Source organism: Nerophis ophidion, linkage group LG16 (genome assembly GCF_033978795.1).
Source record: "Nerophis ophidion isolate RoL-2023_Sa linkage group LG16, RoL_Noph_v1.0, whole genome shotgun sequence".
NCBI classification, from domain to species: Eukaryota; Metazoa; Chordata; class Actinopteri; order Syngnathiformes; family Syngnathidae; genus Nerophis; species Nerophis ophidion.
The window spans coordinates 52042138-52060273 of record NC_084626.1 but is presented as its reverse complement, the minus strand read 5'-3'; the positions used below and the strand labels follow the sequence as shown (position 1 = coordinate 52060273).

Here is an 18136-nt window from a genome sequence, read left to right as displayed (position 1 = left end):
GACGGGGAGTTGTCCGAGGATAATTCTGTTGTCGCCCGCACCTGGGCTAACTGATAGCAGCGGTCTGACAGCAGTTTTCTGAGAGACTTTTAAAACTGAAGAAAGATAAGGAAGACTTTTATAAACAAGTTATCGATGCTTTTGATCAGAAGGAGCTGGCATGGATTTCATTTCTAAGTAAAAGCTAAGACCATTTTTCCTTTATTTTTTATTTAGCCTTTATTTAACCAGGTAAAATCCCATGGAGATCAAATATCTCTTTTCCAAGGGAGACCTGGCCAAAAGGGCAGCAGCAAGGTTACATTAAAAACAGTAAACAACAACATTGTGGTGTTACTTGATGAATACTTAGGTCTACTACACTACTGTACTTTAATGTTGGTCGTTATAGAGGTACTTCATGAATAATTAGGTCTACTACACTACTGTATTTTAATGTTGGTCGTTAAGGTATTTGATGAATACTTAGATCTACTACACTACTGTACTTTAATGTTGGTCATTGTGGTGGTACTTGATGAATACTTAGGCTACTACACTACTGTACTTTGATGTCGGTCGTTATAGAGGTACTTCATGAATACTTAGGTCTACTACACTACTGTAATTTAATATTGTTATGGTGGTACTTGCTGAATACTTTGGTCTACTACACTACTGTAATTTAATGTTGTTATTATGGTGGTATTTGATGAATAATTAGGTCTACTACACTACTGTGATTTAATGTTATGATGGTGGTACTTGATGAATACTTAGGTCTACTACACTACTGTAATTTAATGTTATTATGGTGGTACTTGATGATTACTTAGGTCTATAACACTACTGTAATTTAATGTTGTTATTATGGTGGTACTTGATGAATACTTAGGTCTACTACACTACTGTAATTTAATGTTTTTATTATGGTGGTACTTGATTACTTAGGTCTATAACACTACTGTAATTTAATGTTGTTATTATGGTGGTACTTGATGAATACTTAGGTCTACTACACTACTGTACTTTAATGTTGTTATTATGGTGGTACTTGATGAATACTTAGGCCTACTACACTACTGTAATTTAATGTTGTTATTATGGTGGTACTTGATGAATACTTAGGCCTACTACACTACTGTAATTTAATGTTGTTGTTATGGTGGTACTTGATGAATACTTAGGTCTACTACACTACTGTAATTTAATGTTGTTGTTATGGTGGTACTTGATGAATACTTAGGTCTACTACACTACTGTAATTTAATGTTGTTGTTATGGTGGTACTTGATGAATACTTAGGTCTACTACACCAGTGGTCCTCAACCTTTTTGTATCCGCGGACCGGTCAACGCTTAATAATTTGTCCCGCTTAATAATTTTTTTCTTTGTAATGAAAAAGGGAGGTTTTTATGGTTGGTGCACTATTTGTAAGTGTATATTGTGTTTTTTTATGTTGATTTAATAAAAATAAAATATTTTTATTTATTATTATTTTTTTTTTTTATAAATAAAAATGAATAAAAAAAATATTCTGCGGCCCGGTACCAATCGGGCCACGGCCCGGTGGTTGGGGACCACTGTACTACACTACTGTAATTTAATGTTATTATGGTGGTGAGTTTTTTTTTTTCATTTCCCCCACCAAGTCAAAACAATTGCCCAGACCTGGTGTAGATGACAACAGAAGCAACAAACAACTTGATCTTCTGGTCACTGGGGGAGACGAGAGGTCACATTTAGACATTGGATGCAACAGGGAGCTCCTTACCGGAACGCCATTGTTCATCAGCGTGTTGGGATTCATGATGGTCACCAGCTGGTGGAGGAGGTCTGGCTGCGACTCAAAGAGCTCAGTCGCTAGTTTCTTCATGACCGACTCCAGGTGCTCCGCAGCATAACCGGGGGCGCCGTACCAGGTCTTTGGCTCGCCCCTGCACGGTCAAGACACCATTCCACACATTTCTACTGACACGGTGTTGCGAGACACAAAAGGAGCGTGTACCAGTGCAGGTAGTTGATGGAGTAGCTCCAGTGGTCCTCGATATGCCAGCAGAAGGAGGAGAAGCACATGCCCACGTAGAGCCAGGGTAACTTCATCCCACAGATGTCTGCTGTGATGTGAGTCAGCACCGAGGAGTCCAGCACCGGCATGTTGTTCAGGTTCCAGCCACTCCTCAGGTAATGCTGAAGAACACAAGCATGTGTCTTGTATTTCTGAAATGTACTCGATGACATCGCCACCATACCTCGTCCTCGGGAGACACTTCAAAATGGCTGTTCTTCACTGGGAAACCACTCCCAAACTCCTTCGAGGCGATGTCCGCTCCATATTCTACGGTCACGTCCTCCTCAATGGTGCTGACCAGACGCCAAAACTCCTTCTCTACCAGCTCCGTCGGAACCATCTGGAACGGGTTCAGAGATTAAGACTACTCAGACGCTCGGATCTTTTATATCTATCTCTCACACAGTTCTTAATATCGGGAGAACTAAACAGGTACTCATTTTTAAACAGTGGGAAATAATCGTATGTACCATCAACTCAACCTAAGTATGACAATACCTCATGTATGTTATTAACCACAGTGTCACCACCTGCTGTTGACACTAATAAAAAAATCCTGTTCAATTGTGTGTATGAGAATAAAAACAACTCTGGCTCTTTTCTTTGATGTCTATCTCTCACACAGTTCTTAATATCAGGAGAACTAAACAGGTAGTCATTTTTAAGCTGTGGGAAATAATCGCATGTACCTAAGTATGACAATACTTGATGTATGCTATAACCACAGTGTCACCACCTGCTGTTGAAACTAATACAAAAATCCTGTTCAATTGTGTGTATGAGAATAAAAACAACTCTGGCTCTTTTCTTTGATGTCTACCTCTCACACAGTTCTTAATATCGGGAGAACTAAACAGGTAGTCATTTTTAAGCTGTGGGAAATAATCGTATGTACCATCAACACAACCTAAGTATGACAATACCTCATGTATGTTGAAACCACAGTGTCACCACCTGCTGTTGACACTAATACAAAAATCCTGTTCAATTGTGTGTATGAGAATAAAAACAACTCTGGCTCTTTTCTTTGATGTCTACCTCTCACACAGTTCTTAATATCGGGAGAACTAAACAGGTAGTCATTTTTAAGCTGTGGGAAATAATCGCATGTACCTAAGTATGACAATACTTGATGTATGCTATAACCACATTGTCACCACCTGCTGTTGAAACTAATACAAAAATCCTGTTCAATTGTGTGTATGAGAATAAAAACAACTCTGGCTCTTTTCTTTGATGTCTACCTCTCACACAGTTCTTAATATCGGGAGAACTAAACAGGTAGTCATTTTTAAGCTGTGGGAAATAATCGTATGTACCATCAACAAAACCTAAGTATGACAATACCTCATGTATGTTGAAACCACAGTGTCACCACCTGCTGTTGACACTAATACAAAAATCCTGTTCAATTGTGTGTATGAGAATAAAAACAACTCTGGCTCTTTTCTTTGATGTCTACCTCTCACACAGTTCTTAATATCGGGAGAACTAAACAGGTAGTCATTTTTAAGCTGTGGGAAATAATCGCATGTACCTAAGTATGACAATACTTGATGTATGCTATAACCACATTGTCACCACCTGCTGTTGAAACTAATACAAAAATCCTGTTCAATTGTGTGTATGAGAATAAAAACAACTCTGGCTCTTTTCTTTGATGTCTACCTCTCACACAGTTCTTAATATCGGGAGAACTAAACAGGTAGTCATTTTTAAGCTGTGGGAAATAATCGCATGTACCATCAACTCAACCTAAGTATGACAATACCTCATGTATGCTATAACCACAGTGTCACCACCTGCTGTTGACACTAATACAAAAATCCTGTTCAATTGTGTGTATGAGAATAAAAACAACTCTGGCTCTTTTCTTTTATATCTCTCTCTCACACAGTTCTTAATATCGGGAGAACTAAACAGGTACTCATTTTTAAGCTGTGGGAAATAATCGCATGTACCTAAGTATGACAATACTTGATGTATGCTATAACCACATTGTCACCACCTGCTGTTGAAACTAATACAAAAATCCTGTTCAATTGTGTGTATGAGAATAAAAACAACTCTGGCTCTTTTCTTTGATGTCTACCTCTCACACAGTTCTTAATATCGGGAGAACTAAACAGGTACTCATCTTTAAGCTGTGGGAAGCAATCGTATGTACCATCAACACAACCTAAGTATGACAATACCTCATGTATGCTATAACCACAGTGTCACCACCTGCTGTTGAAACTAATACAAAAATCCTGTTCAATTGTGTGTATGAGAATAAAAACAACTCTGGCTCTTTTCTTTGATGTCTACCTCTCACACAGTTCTTAATATCGGGAGAACTAAACAAGTACTCATCTTTAAGCTGTGGGAAGCAATCGTATGTACCATCAACTCAACCCAAGTATGACAATACTTGATGTATGTTGAAACCACAGTGTCACCACCTGCTGTTGACACTAATACACAAATCCTGTTCAATTGTTTGTATGAGAATAAAAACAACTCTGGCTCTTTTCAGCGTGACCTTTTTCAAGATTTGACAGAAAATATGAGGAAGTGTGACCAGCTGTGTGCTCTTAAAGTTCTATTTAAGTTCTGTGTTGTGCAGGCTTGAGTCAAAATAACCAGAGCGTTGTAGTAGCGGCAGTACGGGTGAGGATTTTTTTTTATGGAGAGCAAAATCCATGAAAAGAAAAGAACTGGGAGGTCGCCGGGAAGGAAAGACAAAACCGGGACGGCTCACAGGTGGTCGTAACTGTCAAAAGTTAATCCAAATAAATACTTCCACTATTTAACAATAATTTTATCACTTATAAGCTTATTTAAATGGTTCAAATACATGAATTTATTGGTTTGAAAAACATCAGCTTTCATCTTCATTTAACAAAAAATGTTAGTGTACACGAAACATATGTTTATTATTGCAATTTAGTCCTTAAATAACATAGTGAACATACTAGACAACTTGTCTTTTAGTAGTAAGTAAAAAAACAAAGACGCCTAATTAGTCTGCTGAAGTATGCAGTAACATATTGTGTCATTTGGTCTACATTATTAAGGACAAGCTGTAAAAATGTATTATTAGTCTACTTGTTCATTTACTGTTAATATCTGCTTATTTTCTGTTTCAACATGTTCTATCTACACTTCTGTTAAAATTTAATAATCCCTTATTCTTCTCTTCTTTGATACTTGACATTAGTTTTGGGTGATACCAGACATTTAGGTATTGATCCGATACCAAGTAGATACAGGATCATAAAATGGTCATAACTTAAGTCCTCTTGTGTCCAGGTACATATTTCTTGAGTTTCTAAACATACTATACATTTAAAAAAAAAAAAACGAAAAAAGATTTTGTGATGCTAAAATAATATCGATGTAATCATGGTAGTATCGACTAGATACACTCTTGTACTTGTATTATAGTGGATGTCAGGTGTAGATCCACCCATGGCGTCTGTTTACATTGTGACACTGGTGAGCTATTGTATCGTCCCACAGTGTGTAGTGAAGCATGTTGAGCTATTCCTCGTCCTCCAGTGATAATGATACTTGTAAGAAACATACTTTGTCGCCATGGATGCCAGGATTAGTGATTTAGAAGTAGCTAAAACACTGCTGACTGTGGATGGACGTTAGCCGATAGCTAGCTATCCCTCCATCCATCCATTTACTACAGTTTGTCACTTTCGGAGTCGCTGGCCATGTTTTAAAGCACCTTTTCCTGGGGGTGTTTCACTGTAATAACTTCACCTTTATCTTTATTTTTTACACCAAAATGCGTCCATTCTCCCTTTTCTGTCCACACACTGTCTGCTTGCAAGTACTCTGTGTGTGCGCGCTGCCAAACATGCTCCTCTGCTCTTAAGACCAGCAATGATGACGAGGCGCTGTTATGCCCGTTAAAAAAAAAAGCGGGGCTGGGACTGGTACTTTTTAGAGCAGGTATAGTACAGAATATGATTCATTAGTTTGCAGTACTATACTAGTACCGGTATACCGTACAACCCTAGTACACCACAAATAAGTGTTTACATGTAGAAAATAATCATAATATGACGGCTTTAATGCACTTTATAATCCGGTGCGCTTTTTATATGAAAATGGAGTCATCTGCGGTCCAAAAAAAAAAGTCCAACATTGACTGTGAATGACCTTGAGAGCATGTGTCATTATTTCAAAAACAGAACAGACTGAAGTCCTCCTTTGTCCAATGGAACTCCCCTCTACCAGTTTGTTACAATCTATCCTAAAAAAAAAAACCTCTGAGAAGTCTGCAAACATGTAGACAAAACCGGCAACGAGGTTTCCACACTCACATGAACTGGCATGTTGAAATAATCCGATTTGAAGGAATCGGCCATGTCTCCGAAGGCTTGCAGGGTGTAGCTCCTGCTGGCCTGCTCGAAGCCAAACGCCACCTGAGGTTTGCCACATTCCTGCCGACACAAACATATTGCGTTGAATGCAAACACCTTGAAATGCTGCTTTATGCTGTCATTTGGTCACAGATAGAGATGTCCGATAAATGCTTTAAAATGTAAAATCGGAAATTATCGGTATCGGTTTCAAAAAGTTACATTTATGACTTTTTAAAACGCCGTTGTGCAGAGCGGTACATATCCGGTAAAACATGGATAGAAACCCAGTCAGCAATACCTTCCCTCTCCCCTCAAACGCAACACAGGAGTTGACGACTGCAGCATGAGAGGTTTCCTGGCGACGCTTGATGATCTCATCAATCCGCAGCGAGCGGAGCATAACAACAACAAGAGTGTGTTGTTGCCGGTGCTGTAGCCGTGGCTAACAAGCGAGCTAGCTCGATGACTGACTAACGACATCATGTCTATTATTTTAAAGTGTCTGATGCATAAAAAACTGGGAATTTGCAATGACTGCCAAAAGTTGGTTATGCAAGGATGAACCAAGACGTCTTCCTTTGATACAAACAATTAGATCTCCCACCTCTTCAAGAATCATAAGGTGATACACGATGAATACAAGTGGAAGATGGATGAAAAGAAAACACCGAATAAAAAGTAGTACCACACAGTTGTCACTTAAAGACTCCGCCGAGAAAAAACAAAAATACAGCAAAAATCACCCCAGAGCGAAAGCTCACGTTGTGGTCAGGTACAACGCACGCAATATGTCAAAAGCTACGGTGGAGTTTGGTGTGGTTAGTCTGTTCTGCATGAGGCACACTTTGGAGTGAACAGATGCCCTGTCTCAACGCAGTATTTCAGAAGCGCTGGCTGGCTGTTCGGCCACTTCAAGCACTCACCACCAGCTTGCAGCACATCTGTGTTACTCATACAAATACCTTAGAGCAGGGCAGATTGAGCCCAGTTTATAATGTCCTGTTATACAGTATACCAGGCAGTCTCGCACTAAAGGAGGACTATGCTATTGTGTACTTTATTACTCTGGTATACTCTGGACTGAAGCTGTGTGCCTTCATTGTTTTTCCTGAAGGAACTCTCCTGACGGAATAAATAAAGTACTATCTAATCTAATCTAATTCATTGTTTTTGTAGCTGTTGTTTTGAGGCATGTTTAAAAAAAATTAAGAATAATGCACTTTCTTAGACTTAAACTTCCCATACATGCATCCATTTTCTACCGCATGTCCCTTTTGGGGTCGCTGGAGCCTATCTCAGCCTATCACATTCACACACTAGGGACCATTTAGTGTTGCCAAGCAACCTATCCCCAGTGCATGTCTTTAGAGGTGGGAGGGGCCTATCCCCAGGTGCACGTCTTTGGAGGTGGGAGGAAGCCGGAGCTCCCAGAGGGAACACACGCAGTAACGCGGAGAACATGCAAACTCCACACAGAAAGATCCTGAGCCCGGGATTGAACTCAGGACCTTCGTATTGTGAGGCAGATGCACTAACCCCTCTTCCACCGTGCTGCCCAACTTAGACTTTGTGAAAGTCAAAGGATAGTATTTCCCATAGTTGTAGTGGCTATCAGGATTACTTCAGGGACAGCATGTCCCAAATTCCAAGCTGCTGTTTTGAGGCATGTTAAAAAAAATAATGCACTTAGTGACTTCAATATTAAATATGGCAGTGCTCTGTTGGCTATTTTTATCCATAACTTGAGTTGAAGTTGTTCTCTTATTTTGGAAAACCTTCTTACATTGTTTAATGCATCCAGCAAGGCATCACAAAAAATTACCGTAATAAATGTGTTAATTCCACAACCGTATAAATCAGTATCGGTTGATATCGGAATCGGTAAGCAAGAGTTGGCCAATATCAGAATATCAGCAAAAAAGCCATTATCGGACATCTCTAGTCACAGCACAGGTTTCTTATTAGGGTTTGACTCCCTCACCTGCGCCAGGCACTTGGGGCATCTCCAGTCTCCTTTGGGAACCTCGTGCAAGGGGGGTATGAGACAGAAGATGTGGTAGCTGTCATCGCAGCCGTCACACAGCAACAGGCGGTCCTCATCACTTCCTGTGGCGCACACCAGGCACATGTATTGCTCCACCTGCGTAAACAAACGAGTCTTTAAACAAAACAAAAAAAACCATCACGACTTAACTACAGTATGCATGTACTGTATTTTCCAGACTATAAGCCGCCACTTTTTCCCCACGCTTTGAACCCTGCAGCTTGTTAGATGACGTGGCAGATGAATAGGATTTGTCGTTGCTAATGGATATAATGGTTTTGTATTCAACAAGTAGTTTTCAGCACAGACACTGGAAAGGTTTTATTGTTATTGCTCTGGCGCCATCTTTTGGACAAGTTTGCTCACTGCAGGCGCTGCGGGTTAAAAATGTCCTTCCTATTTTGTGCCTTTTTTTTCCTGAAAGTCCAACACCAGCCTGGTCTATTATTCGTCCACAGCATTTCTACAATATAACTAAAACAAGTATTACCTAGTAAACTGTACCATGTTTGATGTCTATAGGAGTAACTTCATGTATATTTGTATGTGCTATTGTAATGTCATTGAATTAGCGTTGTTAATATTAGCTAATATGCTAACAGGCTTTACAAGTATCTGTGTTTGCATTATTAACTTAAAATGCAAATTCCTCCGTAAATTCACCAAAACGTCGCAGTGGAGTTTTTGAGTGTTTTTAGCCGTATTAGCTAATATGCTAACAGGTTTTTGAGTTTCTTTGCTAGCATTATTAACTTACAATGGCATTCTTTTTCTATTGTTTCAGTTTCACAAATTCCTGCGTAAATTCACCAAAACGTCACCGTGGAATTATTAAGTTTGTTTGGCTGACTAAAGAGATAGCATTCGCAGCCAGTGGGTCCTTGATGATGAGTTCGGTTTTGTTTGACCCGCCGTTTTACTGCCTTGTCCCAACCACTGTTTGGAAACAATGAATGTATGTAAATAAATATTTACTAAATATTTCATTGCAGTTTCTCATCCGGTGCGGCTAATATATGTAAAAATAGAGCTGTCCAATAATGTTGTTTTTTTTGCCAATATCCGATATTGTCCAACTCTTAATTATCGATTACGGTATCAACAGATACTGACATATACAGTCTTAACACATTATTATGCTTAATTTTGTTGTGATGCCCCGCTGGATGCATTAAACAATGTAACAAGGTTTTCCAAAATAAATCCACTCAAGTCATGGAAAAAAATGCCAACATGGCACTGCCATGTTTATTATTAAAGTCACAAAGTGCATTATTTTTTTAACATGCCTCAAAACATCCATCCATTTTCTACCGCTTATTCCCTTTTGGGGTCGCGGGGGCGCTGGCGCCTATCTCAGCTACAACTGGGCAGAAGGCGGGGTACACCCTGGACAAGTCGCCACCTCATCGCAGGGCCAACAGAGCAGCTTGTAATTTGGGACATGCTCTCCCCGAGAGAGCATGAGGAGGTTGGGGTGGAGGGGTGTATAACACCTACTCAGTGGCCTAGTGGTTAGAGTGTGCGCCCTGAAATTGGTAGGTTGTGAGTTCAAACCCCGGCCGAGACATACCAAAGACTATAAAAACGGGAGCCATTACCTCCCTGCTTTGCACTCAGCATCAAGGGTTGGAATTGGGGGTTGAATCACCGAAAATGATTCCCGGGCGCGGCCACTGCTGCTGCTCACTGCTCCCCTCACCTCCCAAGGGGTGAAAAAGGGATGCAGAGGAAAAATTTCACCACACCTAGTGTTTGTGTGACAATCCTTGGTACTTGAACTTAATATTGGAGCGTCCCGGAAGAGTTAGTGCTGCATGGGCTTCTGGGTATTTCTTCTGTTATGTTTATGTTGTGTTACGGTGCGGATGTTCTCCCAAAATGTGTTTGTCGTTGGCGCGTATTTGTAACAGTGTTAAGGTCGTTTATACGGCCACCCTCAGTGTGACCTGTATGGCTGGTTGACCAAGTATGCATTGCATTCACTTGTGTGTGAAAAGCCATAGATATGTGAATGGGCCGGCACGCAAAGGAAGGTTTACTGTCACTCTGTACTTCTCCCTACGTCCGTTTATCACTCCGTACAGCGGCCTTTTAAAAAGTCATAATCTTGACTTTTTGAAACCGATACCGATCATTTCCGATATTACATTTTAAAGCATTTATCGACCGATAATATGGGCAGTCCGATATTATTAGACATCCCTATGTAAAATGATGCATTTCTTCCAAAATGTGTCAGGTGTGGCACTCCATAGAGGGTACGCTGTGGTATACTCACTTTACTTGTCGTACCATCCTTTGTGGTACGTGACACAGTTTCTTCACAAATTACAGCAACTTTATGTTCAACCGGCTCCTCTTTCACGGCCATTCTCACTAAAACACATCCATAAAACCAGGCTTTGAACACCACTTAATAATGAAAAACCTTTCGAGAGTCCTCTTTCTTACCAGGCTCTGGCTTGGCAACATACGTTCCCATTCTCCTCCGGAGATTGGGGCGGTTCTCACAGACGTCCCTGAGTTCACTTTTACCATAGCCTCTCTGCAAAAGTGCGGATGGGGGAAGGGAAGGGGGACGTTACATGAAGAGGAAACTGAAAAGAGAAGCGGGCAGAACCACACTGACTTCAGATCGCATCCGTTTGGCACGGCGAGCTATGCTGCAGATCTCCTGGGGCTGCACGGACTGGCGCTGCGGCAGGTCGTGTGGGGTGTACACCTTGTCTTTAGTGTCGTTGGTCAAGGTGGCTCTCTGGAAAGCAAGCAAGGACCAAAAAAGGATGACAAGTTTAGTTTTCGACACGCTACGTCTTGACAAACTTACAAAAAGGAATGACACCATTCTAGGCCTCAGGTTCAGTTCAAAACATTTTTCCTACAAACCTCGAGCGCTCCTGTTCTATAGAGGGGCTTGGACCACCGTAAACACTTTGGCAGATCCTTGCATTGACATTTCCAACCTGGCCAGCTGGGTCCTAACTTGGGATTTCCATAACCGAGGCGTTCCTCAAGGCACTTCACACTTCTTTTTTTTTGCACACTTTGTTTTCATAATAAGATTTTATGTAAATAAGGTGTTGCCTTCACAACCTGGGCCCGAGCTCATCTAAGATGGACTGATGCCAAGTGGAAGAAGTGTTCTGCGGTCTGACGAGTCCACATTTCAAAATTGTTTTTGGAAACTGTGGACGTGGTGTCCTCCAGACCAAAAAGAAAATTAACTATCTGGATTGTTTTAGGCGCAAAGTGTAAAGGCCAGCATGTGTGATGGTATGGGGGTGTATTAGTGCCTAAAGCATGGGTAACTTACACATCTGTGAAGGCACCATTAATACTAAAAGGTACATACAGCAACATATGTTAAGCTATCATGGACGCCCCTGCTTATTTCAGCAAGACAATGCCAAGCGACGTGTTTACAACAGCGTGGCTTCGTAGTAAAATAGTGCAGGTACTAGACTGGCCGGCCTGTAATCCAGACCTGTCCCCCATTGAAAATGTGTGGCGCATTATGAAGCCTAAAATATCACAACGGAGACCCCGGACTGTTGAGCAACTTAAGCTGTACATCAAGCAAGAACGGGAAATGATTCCACCTGAAAAGCTTCAAAAAATGTGACAAAAGCCAGCATGTGTTATGGTATGGGGGTGTATTAGTGCCCAAGGCATGGGTAACTTACACATGTGTGATGGTATGGGGGTGTATTAGTGCCCAAGACATGGGTAACTTACACATGTGTGATGGTATGGGGGTGTATTAGTGCCCAAGGCATGGGTAACTTACACATGTGTGATGGTATGGGGGTGTATTAGTGCCCAAGGCATGGGTAACTTACACATGTGTGATGGTATGGGGGTGTATTAGTGCCCAAGACATGGGTAACTTACACATGTGTGATGGTATGGGGGTGTATTAGTGCCCAAGACATGGGTAACTTACACATGTGTGATGGTATGGGGGTGTATTAGTGAACAAGACATGGGTAACTTACACATGTGTGATGGTATGGGGGTGTATTAGTGCCCAAGACATGGGTAACTTACACATGTGTGATGGTATGGGGGTGTATTAGTGCCCAAGGCATGGGTAACTTACACATGTGTGATGGTATGGGGGTGTATTAGTGCCCAAGGCATGGGTAACTTACACATGTGTGATGGTATGGGGGTGTATTAGTGCCCAAGGCATGGGTAACTTACACATGTGTGATGGTATGGGGGTGTATTAGTGCCCAAGGCATGGGTAACTTACACATGTGTGATGGTATGGGGGTGTATTAGTGCCCAAGACATGGGTAACTTACACATGTGTGATGGTATGGGGGTGTATTAGTGCCCAAGGCATGGGTAACTTACACATGTGTGATGGTATGGGGGTGTATTAGTGCCCAAGGCATGGGTAACTTACACATGTGTGATGGTATGGGGGTGTATTAGTGCCCAAGACATGGGTAACTTACACATGTGTGATGGTATGGGGGTGTATTAGTGCCCAAGGCATGGGTAACTTACACATGTGTGATGGTATGGGGGTGTATTAGTGCCCAAGGCATGGGTAACTTACACATGTGTGATGGTATGGGGGTGTATTAGTGCCCAAGACATGGGTAACTTACACATGTGTGATGGTATGGGGGTGTATTAGTGCCCAAGACATGGGTAACTTACACATGTGTGATGGTATGGGGGTGTATTAGTGCCCAAGACATGGGTAACTTACACATGTGTGATGGTATGGGGGTGTATTAGTGCCCAAGGCATGGGTAACTTACACATGTGTGATGGTATGGGGGTGTATTAGTGCCCAAGGCATGGGTAACTTACACATGTGTGATGGTATGGGGGTGTAGTAGTGCCCAAGACATGGGTAACTTACACATGTGTGATGGTATGGGGGTGTATTAGTGAACAAGACATGGGTAACTTACACATGTGTGATGGTATGGGGGTGTATTAGTGCCCAAGACATGGGTAACTTACACATGTGTGATGGTATGGGGGTGTATTAGTGCCCAAGGCATGGGTAACTTACACATGTGTGATGGTATGGGGGTGTATTAGTGCCCAAGGCATGGGTAACTTACACATGTGTGATGGTATGGGGGTGTATTAGTGCCCAAGGCATGGGTAACTTACACATGTGTGATGGTATGGGGGTGTATTAGTGCCCAAGACATGGGTAACTTACACATGTGTGATGGTATGGGGGTGTATTAGTGCCCAAGACATGGGTAACTTACACATGTGTGATGGTATGGGGGTGTATTAGTGCCCAAGACATGGGTAACTTACACATGTGTGATGGTATGGGGGTGTATTAGTGCCCAAGGCATGGGTAACTTACACATGTGTGATGGTATGGGGGTGTATTAGTGCCCAAGGCATGGGTAACTTACACATGTGTGATGGTATGGGGGTGTAGTAGTGCCCAAGACATGGGTAACTTACACATGTGTGATGGTATGGGGGTGTATTAGTGAACAAGACATGGGTAACTTACACATGTGTGATGGTATGGGGGTGTATTAGTGCCCAAGACATGGGTAACTTACACATGTGTGATGGTATGGGGGGGTATTAGTGCCCAAGGCATGGGTAACTTACACATGTGTGATGGTATGGGGGTGTATTAGTGCCCAAGGCATGGGTAACTTACACATGTGTGATGGTATGGGGGTGTATTAGTGGCCAAGGCATGGGGAACTTACACATCTGTGAAGGCACCATTAATACTAAAAGGTACATACAGCAACATATGTTAAGCTATCATGGACGCCCCTGCTTATTTCAGCAAGACAATGCCAAGCCACGTGTTTACAACAGCGTGGCTTCGTAGTAAAAGAGTGCGGGTACTAGACTGGCCTGCTTGTAGTCCAGACTTGTCTCCCATTGAAAATGTGTGGCGCATTATGAATATCACAACGGACACGCCGGACTGTTGAACAACTTAAGCTGTACATCAAGCAAGAACGGGAAATAATTCCACCTGAAAATTTTCTAAAATGTGACAAAGTCCAGCATGTGTGATGGTATGGGGGTGCATTAGTGTCCAAGGCATGGGGAACTTACACATCTGTGAAGGCACATACAGCAACATATGTTAAGCTATCAACGACGCCCCTGCTTATTTCAGCAAGACAATGCCAAACCACGTGTTTACAACAGCGTGGCTTCGTAGTAAAAGAGTGCGGGTACTAGACTGGCCTGCCTGTAGTCCAGACCTGTCTCCCATTGAAAATGTGTGGCGCATTATGAAGCCTAAAATACCACAACGGAGACCACGGACTGTTGAGCAACTTAAGCTGTACATCAAGCAAGAACGGTAAATGATTCCACCTGAAAAGCTTCAAAAAATGTGACAAAAGCCAGCATGTGTGATGGTATGGGGGTGCATTAGTGCCCAAGGCATGGGTAACTTACACATCTGTGAAGGCACCATTAATACTAAAAGGTACATACAGCAACATATGTTAAGCTATCATGGACGCCCCTGCTTATTTCAGCAAGACAATGCCAAGCGACGTGTTTACAACAGCGTGGCTTCGTAGTAAAATAGTGCAGGTACTAGACTGGCCGGCCTGTAGTCCAGACCTGTCCCCCATTGAAAATGTGTGGCGCATTATGAAGCCTAAAATATCACAACGGAGACCCCGGACTGTTGAGCAACTTAAGCTGTACATCAAGCAAGAACGGGAAATGATTCCACCTGAAAAGCTTCAAAAAATGTGACAAAAGCCAGCATGTGTTATGGTATGGGGGTGTATTAGTGCCCAAGGCATGGGTAACTTACACATGTGTGATGGTATGGGGGTGTATTAGTGCCCAAGACATGGGTAACTTACACATGTGTGATGGTATGGGGGTGTATTAGTGCCCAAGGCATGGGTAACTTACACATGTGTGATGGTATGGGGGTGTATTAGTGCCCAAGGCATGGGTAACTTACACATGTGTGATGGTATGGGGGTGTATTAGTGCCCAAGACATGGGTAACTTACACATGTGTGATGGTATGGGGGTGTATTAGTGCCCAAGACATGGGTAACTTACACATGTGTGATGGTATGGGGGTGTATTAGTGAACAAGACATGGGTAACTTACACATGTGTGATGGTATGGGGGTGTATTAGTGCCCAAGGCATGGGTAACTTACACATGTGTGATGGTATGGGGGTGTATTAGTGCCCAAGGCATGGGTAACTTACACATGTGTGATGGTATGGGGGTGTATTAGTGCCCAAGACATGGGTAACTTACACATGTGTGATGGTATGGGGGTGTATTAGTGCCCAAGGCATGGGTAACTTACACATGTGTGATGGTATGGGGGTGTATTAGTGCCCAAGGCATGGGTAACTTACACATGTGTGATGGTATGGGGGTGTATTAGTGCCCAAGACATGGGTAACTTACACATGTGTGATGGTATGGGGGTGTATTAGTGCCCAAGGCATGGGTAACTTACACATGTGTGATGGTATGGGGGTGTATTAGTGCCCAAGACATGGGTAACTTACACATGTGTGATGGTATGGGGGTGTATTAGTGCCCAAGACATGGGTAACTTACACATGTGTGATGGTATGGGGGTGTATTAGTGCCCAAGACATGGGTAACTTACACATGTGTGATGGTATGGGGGTGTATTAGTGCCCAAGGCATGGGTAACTTACACATGTGTGATGGTATGGGGGTGTATTAGTGCCCAAGGCATGGGTAACTTACACATGTGTGATGGTATGGGGGTGTAGTAGTGCCCAAGACATGGGTAACTTACACATGTGTGATGGTATGGGGGTGTATTAGTGAACAAGACATGGGTAACTTACACATGTGTGATGGTATGGGGGTGTATTAGTGCCCAAGACATGGGTAACTTACACATGTGTGATGGTATGGGGGTGTATTAGTGCCCAAGGCATGGGTAACTTACACATGTGTGATGGTATGGGGGTGTATTAGTGCCCAAGGCATGGGTAACTTACACATGTGTGATGGTATGGGGGTGTATTAGTGCCCAAGGCATGGGTAACTTACACATGTGTGATGGTATGGGGGTGTATTAGTGCCCAAGACATGGGTAACTTACACATGTGTGATGGTATGGGGGTGTATTAGTGCCCAAGGCATGGGTAACTTACACATGTGTGATGGTATGGGGGTGTATTAGTGGCCAAGGCATGGGGAACTTACACATCTGTGAAGGCACCATTAATACTAAAAGGTACATACAGCAACATATGTTAAGCTATCATGGACGCCCCTGCTTATTTCAGCAAGACAATGCCAAGCCACGTGTTTACAACAGCGTGGCTTCGTAGTAAAAGAGTGCGGGTACTAGACTGGCCTGCCTGTAGTCCAGACCTGTCTCCCATTGAAAATGTGTGGCGCATTATGAAGCCTAAAATACCACAACGGAGACCACGGACTGTTGAGCAACTTAAGCTGTACATCAAGCAAGAACGGTAAATGATTCCACCTGAAAAGCTTCAAAAAATGTGACAAAAGCCAGCATGTGTGATGGTATGGGGGTGCATTAGTGCCCAAGGCATGGGTAACTTACACATGTGTGATGGTATGGGGGTGTATTAGTGCCCAAGACATGGGTAACTTACACATCTGTGAAGGCACCATTAATACTAAAAGGTACATACAGCAACATATGTTAAGCTATCATGGACGCCCCTGCTTATTTCAGCAAGACAATGCCAAGCCACGTGTTTACAACAGCGTGGCTTCGTAGTAAAAGAGTGCGGGTACTAGACTGGCCTGCTCGTAGTCCAGACCGGTCTCCCATTGAAAATGTGTGGCGCATTATGAATATCACAACGGAGACTGCGGACTGTTGAACAACTTAAGCTGTACATCAAGCAAGAACGGGAAATAATTCCACCTGAAAATTGTCAGAAATGTGACAAAGTCCAGCACGTGTGATGGTATGGGGGTGTATTAGTGTCCAAGGCATGGGTAACTTACACATGTGTGATGGTATGGGGGTGTATTAGTGCCCAAGACATGGGTAACTTACACATGTGTGATGGTATGGGGGTGTATTAGTGCCCAAGGCATGGGTAACTTACACATGTGTGATGGTATGGGGGTGCATTAGTGCCCAAGGCATGGGTAACTTACACATGTGTGATGGTATGGGGGTGTATTAGTGCCCAAGGCATGGGTAACTTACACATGTGTGATGGTATGGGGGTGTATTAGTGTCCAAGGCATGGGTAACTTACACATGTGTGATGGTATGGGGGTGTATTAGTGCCCAAGGCATGGGTAACTTACACATGTGTGATGGTATGGGGGTGTATTAGTGCCCAAGGCATGGGTAACTTACACATGTGTGATGGTATGGGGGTGTATTAGTGCCCAAGACATGGGTAACTTACACATGTGTGATGGTATGGGGGTGTATTAGTGCCCAAGACATGGGTAACTTACACATGTGTGATGGTATGGGGGTGTATTAGTGCCCAAGACATGGGTAACTTACACATGTGTGATGGTATGGGGGTGTATTAGTGCCCAAGGCATGGGTAACTTACACATGTGTGATGGTATGGGGGTGTATTAGTGCCCAAGGCATGGGTAACTTACACATGTGTGATGGTATGGGGGTGTATTAGTGCCCAAGACATGGGTAACTTACACATGTGTGATGGTATGGG

At 42.7% G+C, this 18136-nt stretch overlaps 1 protein-coding gene across 1 annotated transcript in view; it reads right to left on the bottom strand.

Annotated features, from left to right (window-relative positions):
- The window catches only part of kdm5ba (lysine demethylase 5Ba), an 85766-nt gene that overhangs the window by 47584 nt on the left and 20046 nt on the right, over positions 1–18136 (bottom strand). The window contains exons 5-12 of the mRNA XM_061875487.1: positions 11091–11216; positions 10913–11006; positions 10740–10837; positions 8396–8554; positions 6373–6492; positions 2232–2390; positions 1988–2169; positions 1754–1916 (exon numbers count right to left, since the gene is read on the bottom strand). Coding sequence (XP_061731471.1) covers positions 1754–1916; positions 1988–2169; positions 2232–2390; positions 6373–6492; positions 8396–8554; positions 10740–10837; positions 10913–11006; positions 11091–11216 — 1101 coding nt within the window. The remainder of the gene's footprint in view (positions 1–1753; positions 1917–1987; positions 2170–2231; positions 2391–6372; positions 6493–8395; positions 8555–10739; positions 10838–10912; positions 11007–11090; positions 11217–18136) is intronic.